The following is a 10489-nucleotide window of genomic DNA, read 5'->3' as shown; positions in this document are numbered from 1 at the left end:
ATTTCTACTAGTTGAACCTCCGGTGTCTGATTGCTTTTTAGGCCATCCGAGTTCGTTTAGGGCCCGAAAACTGCAATTTAATTATTTCCGTTTTGTGCTTGTAATTTGCACATCTTTATTGAAAGAAATACGTCCTTTCTCCAAGTTTGGGTTTAATGCATTTAATGTGAATTCTAATAAATGCGATTCTGATTAATTGAAGAAGTTACCTATCCAGTGAGATCAAGTGATCTAAATTCCTATCTAGAGGCCTCTTTACATCAAGTGGAATTAATATTATTAATACCACAACTTAGTCTTGACTGAACCTGTAGGGTCACACAAATAATGTTGGGATTTATACTAATCTAATTAACAAAGTGGAAAACAATCCCGAAACCAGAAACACATGCAAACGTATTGGTTAAACGTAAACATACTTTTGTAGCATGTACTCCCACTAGCCTCACGAACACGAACAAGAACTCAAATCATAGTTCCTCTACAAACGTCCACCGACACATTCAGATCCGCCTTGATTCTGTTAGCTTATAACTTCCACAAGGTTTTTGGCTTTTGGGAAAATCTTACTTTGGAGGAAACTGAAGATTAGGATTCTTAGTTTCCTCCAGGGTTAGATTGATGTGTAGTGTATGGTAAACGTATTTCTTAGGGTTATATTACTAACCAGCCAAGGCAAGGAAGCATAAGGACGACCAACATGCATTGCTAGCAAGCCTACCGACACAAGTATGCACAGCCGCTGGGCCGCGCCCAGGTTAGCGCACTTCTTTCTTGCTACTCGCTGCACAACCTGCACGCACAACAGACAAAGCCTTGGGCTTGCCACGCTGTTGTGCTGCCTGTGTGATTGCTGCTCTGCCCATGGGCCTAGTGCTATGCGCTTGGGCTCGTGGGCTAGCAGCTTGCTCGCTACCCTTTTGTCTTGCGTCCGAATGGCCCAACGGACAATTTTCATTGTATATCACTTGACAATCCAACTTTGTACGATAAAATTAATCATCTGACGTGGCGCAGAAGCTGCTAAACAAGGACGAAAGATGTCGTCCTTGTTTTGGCTTGTAATGATGTACCTTCGTAAGAATTGTACGAAGTTGGCACGTAGTGTTTTCTTGATGATCAACGCTTAGTTTGCGTCTAAAAACAAGTCGTTTCGGGTTTTGAATTCGGTTTTACGGGACGAGGCCCGGGTTGCTCGGTTTTGTGGGTCAGCGCCCGAATTTGGTTTTCTTAGTGTCATTTCGACTGGAAAAGGCATCGTAAAACCAATGGGATAGTCCATTAGGTGAGATTGTACTTGGATTTTGAAATTGATTTTTGGAATTTGTATTTTGTACCGAGTTCCGGAATGGGAACGGCCTCGGGGATTGGATTTTGGCTCTTGGATTTTGGAAATGTTCTTAGCAATTGGGACTTCCGCACGGAGTTGCTCCAACCGCCTAATAAGGATTATGGTATCGTTATTATCACAATGGGGAGACACAAATTAGGTGTCTACAGAAGCCCCCACTTTGATTGAGCGTTCGGTTAGGAAAGCGCAAGTCAAAGTTTTCGACTCGGGACGGAGAACGGTCAAGATGTTCTGCAATCAAGGCCATTCTTTGTACGCCGGTACCTGCACAAAACAGATGTTAGAAAAAAGAGATAGAGTCTACCTCCGTTCGGTTATGACGACTCTGATTTGTACTTGTACTGCACTTCCGCCTTTGGTTTAGGATGGAGCTTGGCATCGATAATTTTGAATTTAGAACGCTTGAGTCTTGAATTTTGAATTTTGAATACTCGAAATTGATCCGCTGGGGATGTGCTTCACTGGGGATAAGAGCTTTTTATTGGCTCTTGAGATTTTAAAATTTCGGCTGACTTTCCTGGAGCTTGGGTCCGTTGGGAGTCGAACGCCTAAATTGTTGTATTTTTTGGACTTTGTATTCTTGAAATGCTCATCTGTTTGAGTTTGGAGATACAGGTATATACCCGTATTTTTGGAGGATAGCATGATTTGATGTTTGATGCCTGGTGCAGAAAACCGTAGCAACAAACGGCGTGCAATCAGCACGGAGGACCGTGCGCTGAAGATTCCTGCGCATGCAGCAGGCCAGTGTGGAGCGCTGAGCTCGGCATTTGGCGCGGGGTTGTGCTATAAAAGCCCCCTTGCCGTGCCATTTGAAGAGCTTAAGCATTTTCATTCTCTTGCTTTTTCTCTCTCAAAGGTCGAATACTCTCCCCTTGATCTTGTTCTTTCCTTGTCCATGTAAGTATTTCATGATTTGCTTATAAAATAATCTCTAGAATTCCATGTAGCTTTGATTTTTTGCACTTTGAAATGATGATTGCATGATATTAGGCTTCTTGAATCTTGTAGAAAATTGTTTGATAACCACTTGAACTTGAACTGTTGGAACTTGTAGATTTGAATTTTTGAATTTTGAAATTTTCTTGAACTTTGTACCTGCTTCGGCATAGATAGCCTAGGCATTGGTGTAGAACTGTATACCTGCTTCGGCATGGATAGTCTAGGTGTTTGGTGTAGAACTTGTATTCCTGCTTCGGCATGGATAGCCTAGGCGTTGGTGTAGAACTTGTATTCCTGCTTCGGGATGGATAGCCTAGGCGTTGGTGTAGAGGTCCCTGGCTGAGTCTGTACTGCCACTGGGGATTTTTTTTTGAATTGTGACTTTTGTACGAGATAGTATAGGATAGCCCCCTGTTTAGAATCTTGATATTTCGTATTTTGCATGATTTAGTATACCTCGTCACACTCGGAGAAAACTTGCCGAACGTTTGGTGGTTCGAGCTGCCATGGAGGATGCTTCAGATGATGAAGCAGCTGCAACAAACGTGCCGGAGGGGGGCATGGTTCCCCGAAGAGTACCCGCCTTCGTTGGCACTGGCTGAAGTCCCTCCGATCTAGAGTTCCGACCGGAGTTTCATTTGTCTCTGTGGCCTCGCGCTGGTTTGGTAAGTCTTGTACTGTGATTTATCTTTATAAATTGTATAGGTTTTGAACTGATCGTCTCATCTATAGGCTGATGGAGATCCGTTGCGCACTTTTTGGTCCTTGTCAGACCTTCACAAAGTCTTTTCGGCCGTCTGTGCTGACGAGGAGGCCATGGAGATCTGGTTGCAGACGAGCCTGGTCGATTTCTGGCGTGCCATGGGAGACACTCAGAGGAGAACGGGGATCAAACCCCGGTTACAGGCCTTGCTGGAGCGGTGGTGGGATACCACCAACACCTTTCACATGGCATGGGGAGAGATCACTATCACCCCTCTTGAGTTTGCTATGATCACGGGTCTTCCCTTCTATGAGAGGAACGTGACTTTTGATTCTGAGTTGACGTGGCACTCGAATGGTGTCAGGGGCTTGCTTGGCCCTGTTGTTGACTTGGGATGAGACCCACGCTTCTGCGACGGTGATCATGGGTGCGATCCGCAGCGCGGACATTTCTGCGGAGCAGAGGGTTCGGCTCTTCCTCTTGGCTCTGGTGAGTAGAGTGATGGCCCCGAGAAGGAACAGTCGGGTGCACATTGGCTTCCTGACAGCTTTGCAGGATTTGAGGGATGTTTCGAGCCTCAACTGGGGTGGTCTGGCATACAACCACCTTTTGTATGAGATGAAGTGGGCCTCCCGGACTGCGCCGGAGAGCGAGCCAAGTATTGCTGCCTTGTGGAGTGTGCTGGAGGTATTCGAGACTCCTTGTACTTTGTATTTTGTACTTGTATGTTTGTATCTTGAACTTGATTGATGATTTGTTTTCTTTTTCAAAGATTTGGATGTACGAGCACTTCCCGACTTTGGCGTGTTTGTACTAGGGATGTGGCTTACCCGTATGCTGCCTCTTGGATAGGAGCGGTGCGCAGGAGGGTGCCTCTGGCGGCCTCCCGCAGAGCTTGGCGGGTTTTACCCGTTGATGAGGTAAACCTTTGTGCTGTTTTGCCCTTTTGTATTTGTACTTGTCTAGTTGCTTGAGTTGTCTGCTCTGTAGGTGGTTTGGCGTCCCTTTGCTGGTGCGCCTATACCTGTTCCGGCTACTCCTGCCCTCTTCTTGTCTGGGCGGCGGGTCTTGCTCCCGGGGGTGTATCGCCATATGTGGTACTTGGGAGAGCGAGTGCCCCTTCAGCACAGTGCGGGGGGTAGGCTTGTCCCTAAGGACCCACCGGAGTCCATGTTAGCGCCAGACGAAGAACCCGCCCGGCTCTATTTGAGTTCTAGAGGTAATGTTGTTTGCCTCCCTTGGGAGCACTTCGTAGATAGGAGGGGTCGTTACGAGGATCTTTTGAAGAGGCTCGCTCCACCTGTACGCTTCGTACTGCCGGTGAGCTTTTAAATTTTGTATCTTGTATTCTTGTATTCTTGTACTCTTGTATTCTTGTATTCTTATATTCTTGTATAATTTAATCATTGTATGAATGTTTGTAGGAGGAGGAGGTCGACCCTGAGGATATTCCCCGTGCTTATAGGGTCATCCTCTATGAGAACTCGGATGGGGAGCAGGTGGAGGTGACCGTCCTTATAGCTTCTCCTCCGCACTAGAGGTCGTATGATGCTGTACCTGTGCATTATGCAGCTGTAAGTACTGTTGTATTTGCTTGAAACTGATTGTAATCTTGTATCTGGAAATTGATCTTGAATTTTGTATGCAGGCGCCTCGGGTGAGAGTGCGTCGCTGGATGCTTTTGATTGATTCTTTGAATAGGCATTGTGCCAAGTTGACCCAGAAGCTTTCTGGCCGGGACAGAGAGGTGCTTTCTTTGACTGTGAAATTTTGTACTCTAGAAATTCGAACTTGGATGTCTGATTCTTGAATTTTGTACTTTTGTATAGGAGCGCCGTCGAGGTCGCAGAGGTTTTGTTGACAAGGTGCCCCAAGTGGAGACTTCGTTGAGGCAGGAAGAACCGAGCTTGGATCTGGGGCAGGGGTCCGGTGCTGGCACTTATCAGAGGCATTCTGATGCTGATAGGGGAGGTGTCCCCTTTGTATATTTCGATCCCACTAGGCATTCTTTTGGGGGTGCGAGCAGCTCGAGGCCTTTCGTACCATCTCCCGTCTATTACTTCGGAGGGAGCAGCTCTCAGCCTTGTGGTGTAGATGCTTGGACTTACTGGCAGGAAATGGAGAGGATGCGTCAGGCCCAGATGTTTGGGGTACCGCGCCAGTTCATGGCGATGCCGCAGCCTTATCAGTATCCTTCCCCTCAGCAGGGAATTTATCATTCTCCCGGTACTCTTCGTATTTCGGAGCAGGAGCCTGGTACCCCTGGGACAGAGCTGGATCGGGATCTGGAGCGCTACAGGAGCCGAAACAGGGGCAAGGAGCCTGTGGTTGACATTACGGCTGATGATGACTCGGGCTGACCCTGCATGGTAGCTAGTTCAAGCTTACCTTGGCTGATATTTGTATGGATTGTATTTGTATGGATTGTACGGTTTGGAAAATGGATTTTGAACTTTGTATGACTTTGAATTTTGCAAGGTTTGGAATTTTTGGATCTTGTATGGCTAAATATTGGTTTTTGTATTGTTGAAAATAGAACTTTGTATGCGTTGTGTGTGCTTTTGAAATTTGTAGCTATATGTATGCATGCAAAATTGAAAAAATTTGCCCATTTTTTTTTTTCCGGGTGTACATACCCACTATAAGCCCCCACTTTGACTGAGGTTTTTTGGTTAGGAAAAGCGCAAGTCAAAGTATATTCAACTTTTGCTGATGCATATGCAGACTCGACTTAGTTCGCCGATCTAGGACTAGAATGTTTGAATTTTGAACAGATTGACTCGAAATCGGCCCGAGGCGCCGACTCGGACTGCTTGAAATTGCGCGGTTTGCGGCTTTGGAATCTTGAATAATTGAGGTTGTACTCTGCTGTCCGAAGCACTAAAGAGTGCGTACTTGAAATCATAAAGGGGACGCTTGGCGCAGGTCTCGGCGCCTGGCGCAGGTCTACTGCCATAAGTGCCGATTTTTGTATAAATAGGGAGCTTTTCGGACCATATTTTGCATCAATCCATCCCTGCTTTCTTTGTATACTGCTTCCTCACGAAAAGAAAGAAAATGGCCATGTCTTTTGAAAATGCCTTGAACTCTTGGCTTGGTTTGTTAGGCAAGATGGAGAAAAGGGAGCTCGATGGCATGCATCTTGGAGTGCTCGCCTCCTTCTGGTTTGTAAAACTTGATGTGCACTTCATTCTTGCTGCTCTTGAGGCTTGGGATCCGAATCATCATGTCTTCCGCTTTGGAAATAATGAGGTATGTCCCCTCCCTGAAGAGTTTAGTGCCATATTGGGGTGACCCATTATGTCGGAGCCATGCATGCCTAGTGTTGAAGAACACTTTTTCTTGGGTTTTGAAAGATATTTGGGCTTGAAGCCCCCACTTTTGAGTGCTGTTGTATATGGCTGAGGGGTGGATTTGTCCCTCCTTGTCACCTATTTTGCTGGGCTTAATGTCCCCAAGGTTTTCCGCTTGAGGGCCTTGAGTTTTTGTATCTTTGCTCGCTTCCTCTTTTCAAAACAGGGGTTTGGCAATGGTGATGCCTCCCTAATAGAGATTGTAGAGCAGTTTGCTAGTGGTTGGGACCCAATGTCGCTCGTGATTGGCGAAACATTGTTGGGCCTTGATATGTTGAAGTCGAACCCCTCTTCTTTGCCGCCGGGAAGTTCGGTATTACTCCAAGTAAGGATCTGGAGCTTTCTTGTATATTGAAATTGTACTTGTACTTTGAATGTTTGAATTTTGAAATGCCTACTTTTTGTATACTCCCAAAGGTCTGGCTTATGGAGAGGCTCATGCTGGTGGCACCACAGGAGAACATGGAAAGCTATAATAGAAAGGGGTTCACTGTGCGGCCCATGGTGCATGGCCGACTTTCATTGGATGAGTGGCTATGCGCACTCGCTGGAGTTGTATAAGGTGGGTAGTTCCTTGGTGGGGAATTGCTGCTATGAGACATGCCCCAGGTTCTACTGCTTTGAGGGTGCCAAGCCTCACAATGTTGGTCTTCTACCCACCTGCTAAAGTGATGAGACAGTATGGCTTGAAACAAGAAATCCCGGATTGTGCTGAAGAGAACCCAAAACCTGTTATGCTGAATGCAAATCGACTTGAAGTTTGGAGGCGGTATTGGGTTGCCAAACCATTCTTGAATATTCAGTACCCACCTGAGCCAGTTACTCTGTCTGCGGGTTATATTGTATGGATGAAAGGCCCAAGCCAGAGGGACATTTCTCTCTCCGGACCAGCTAGAGTCCGAGGTTCTAGAGCTAGACGCCCTTCATCAACTGATTATGAGGTAGGTGACGGGAGTGTGGCGCATCCGGTGCTTGACCGATCTGAGTCCAAAGGAGGTTCGTCATCCTCCCATCTAGGAAGACTAGCAAGTTCCATCTCCCGCCTCTTGGGCAAGGGGAAGATTGAAGATTGATTGCAGGAAGAGCCAGGGGATAGTACTCAAGGTGCCAAGACTCGAGAGCATAGTCACCCGACCCTAGATCTTTGTAGGCTAAATGTGTTTGAAATTGTATTAGAAGGAATTGTGTTTAAGAATGTGTTTAGAAAATGCGTTTAGGAAGTGTGTTTATTGGAAGTGAAAAGGCTTTGAACTTTGCTTCACTTGATTCCAACCTTGTTCTTGAATTAGCTTTGAAGGCCTTAGAGCCAAATAAATAGTTATTGTGTTAAATTCCGCTTGAACATGCTTTGCTTTGAATTGGCACATTTGGAATAAAGACAACAACCATTGAGTTTTGAATTTAATTTTTAGGATGCCCTTAATTGAGGAAATTTGAATTTTATTTGTATTAAAGTGGCCGGGCCTCGGAATGAGGTTGCCTACGTGTCCCGTTAAGGAATCAGGCCGAACGTAGTTCTAACCCTTACAGGACTTTTTGAATTGGATTTTGAATTTGAATATTGAACTTAGACATAGAACTTCTTGAGTTGATCGAGGTTTGTTAGAGATCGAAATTCTGTTCCATCGACATCTGTTAATTTGACTGCTCCCCCGGAGAGGATTTTCTTGACAATGTATGGTCCTGCCCAGTTGGGTTTGAATTTTCCCCTTGTGTCCATGACGCTTTTGCGAAGGGCTTTCAGGAAAAGCTCGCCTTCCTTGATGTTTCGGGTTCTGCCCCTCTTGTTGAAATTTCTGGCCACTCGGCGCTGATAGACTTGTGCGTGATGAGCGGCCTGAAGCCGATGCTCATCAAGCATGATTAGCTCATCATACCTTGCTTGTACCCATGCAGCTTCTGGGATTTTTCTTTCGAGGACTATCCTTAGAGAAGGTATCTCCAGCTCGATAGGTTGTACTGCCTCCATTCCACAGACTAATGAGAATGGGGTTGCACCAGTTGAAGTGCAAATTGAAGTTCGATACCCCCACAATGCGAAGTGCAGCTTCTGGGGCCAGTCTTTGTAATTGGTTGTCATTTTCATGATGATGGTTTTGACATTCTTGTTGGCTGCTTCGACTGCCCCATTAGTTTGGGGGCGATAAGGCGAAGAACGATGATGTTGGATTTTGTACTCGGTGAATATATCTTCACACTCTCCTTAAAAATGGGTTCCCTGATCACTAATGAACCCGTGAGGAACCCCGTATCTGCATATGATGTTTTCTTGTATGAACTGGGCCACTTGCTTGGAACCCAACACTTTGAATGGCCTGGCTTCGACCCATTTGGTGAAATAGTCGATGGCAACCAGTATGAACTCATGACTCCCGGTGCCTGTTGGAGTGACTTTGCCGATGGCGTCAATACCCCAAGCTGAGAATGGCCATGGTGATGACTGAGAATATAGCAATGATGGGGGAATGTGCTTTAGATTCGCACACTTTTGGCAGGTAGGACATTTCTTGACAAATAAGTAGCAATCCCGTTCTAGGGTAGTCCAATAGTATCGGGCTCTGATGATCTTGAGGGCCAAAATCTTCCCATTCATGTGGGTTCCACAGACTCCGGCATGTACGGTGTCCATGACTCTTTGAGCTTCGTGTTTATCAACACATCAAAGACTGGGGCCGTTAGGGGTCCTCTTGTATAGAACGCCACCTTCTATGACGAAATTGGCTGATTGTAGTCTTAAAGCCCTCTGGCTCTTGCTTGAAAAGTGTGGAGGATATTCAGAATGTTGTAGATACCTTTGAATGTCTGTGAACCAGGGCTCGTCTCTTTCTGGCTCGATGTCGTCAATAGCATAGACATATGCTGCTTCTTGACGTGTTTCAATTGTAAGTGGCATTTCAGCCTTGCCATTTGGAATGTTGATCATTGAAGCCAGCTTTGCCAGTGCATCGCCAAATTGATTCTCTTCTCTCGGGAGGTATGTATAGCAAAGCTCTTCTACCTGCTCAGACAGCTTCTCAAGATAGGATTGGTATGGGGCCAAGCTCTCGCTTCCTACTTTCCATTTGCCGGAAATTGGATTGATGATTAGGGAGGAATCCTCGTAGACTCGAAGTTTCTGGACACCTAATGCTAAGGCGGCTTCCAAGCCCATAATAGATGCTTCATATTCTGCCGCATTATTTGTGACATTGAATTGCAGTTTTGCTGATATAGGAATGTGCATGTCGTTCGGCGCTACTAGAATTACTCCAACACCGCATCCGTTCTGATTTGAAGCACCGTCGAAGTGCATCGACCAACTGTCATCACTTGTCATTAAGATTTGCTCGTCGGGTAAGTCGTAATCCTCTTCTTCTGCCTCGATGGGACAGTCGGCTAGGAAGTCTGAGACTGTTGAACCCTTGATAGACTTTTGAGGCATGTATTTGAGATCGAATTCCGCTAGCATGACCAACCATCTGGACAACCGTCCGTTGAGAGCTGGTTTTTCAAATAAGTACTTGAGAGGATCTGCTTTGCTAATTACGTGCACTGTATGGGAGAGCATGTAGTGCCGTAGTTTCTTTGTGGCCGAAGCCAAGGCAATCCTGAGTTTCTCGAGCAGAGTGTATCTGGTCTCGTACTCGATTAACGTTTTGCTTATGTAGTATACGACATTCTCCTTGCCTTCAATCTCCTGGGCGAGCATGGCCCCTACTGCTGAATCTGTTGTTGTAAGGTAGAGCCTGAGGGGAATCCATGGCATGGCTGGCTTTAGAACTAGCGGGTTGGAGAGGTAACTTTTGATAATGTCGAACGCATGTTGACAGTCCTCATCCCAGACTTTAGGCTCACTTTTTCGGAGCTTTCGAAATACCGGTTCACAGATATATCATAGTGAGCTTCGAAATGAACCTACTGATGTATTGCAGTTTGCCAAGAAACCCCCGAATTTCCTTTTCATTCGTTGGTGGCTTCATCTCTAGAATTGCTTTGATTTTCAAAGGATCAGCCTCGATGCCCCGAGAGCTGATAACATATCCGAGTAACTTGCCTGACGTTACCCCGAATGCGCATTTTTGAGGATTGAGCCTCATATTGTACTACCTGAGTTGTCGAAGAATTTTCGGAGTACCGAGGTATGCTCATGTCGCTCTTTGG

General features: G+C 45.9%; 1 protein-coding gene across 1 annotated transcript; it reads left to right on the top strand.

Moving 5' to 3' along the window:
* The first annotated feature begins 2512 nt into the window (after window positions 1-2512).
* Window positions 2513-5423, top strand: LOC130465895 (uncharacterized). Its single transcript, XM_056834702.1, has 5 exons — window positions 2513-3916; window positions 3987-4316; window positions 4421-4570; window positions 4645-4743; window positions 4826-5423. Exons 4-5 carry the CDS (start codon window positions 4672-4674, stop codon window positions 5354-5356), a joined length of 603 nt encoding a protein of 200 aa, XP_056690680.1. The 5' UTR covers window positions 2513-3916; window positions 3987-4316; window positions 4421-4570; window positions 4645-4671; the 3' UTR covers window positions 5357-5423.
* Window positions 5424-10489: the final 5066 nt, after the last annotated feature.

The sequence above is a fragment of the Spinacia oleracea genome, chromosome 1 (assembly GCF_020520425.1).
Source record: "Spinacia oleracea cultivar Varoflay chromosome 1, BTI_SOV_V1, whole genome shotgun sequence".
Lineage (NCBI taxonomy): Eukaryota > Viridiplantae > Streptophyta > Magnoliopsida > Caryophyllales > Amaranthaceae > Spinacia > Spinacia oleracea.
Note: the sequence above shows the minus strand (reverse complement) of the source record. Positions and strands in the feature narration are given on the sequence as shown.

Bases quoted from the DNA above. Each gene is read 5' to 3' on its own strand.
- LOC130465895 (XM_056834702.1), top strand. From the start codon at position 4,672: ATGCTTTTGATTGATTCTTTGAATAGGCATTGTGCCAAGTTGACCCAG. The intron at 4,744-4,825 runs GTGCTTTCTTTG...ACTTTTGTATAG, and splicing joins TTTCTGGCCGGGACAGAGAG to GAGCGCCGTCGAGGTCGCAG.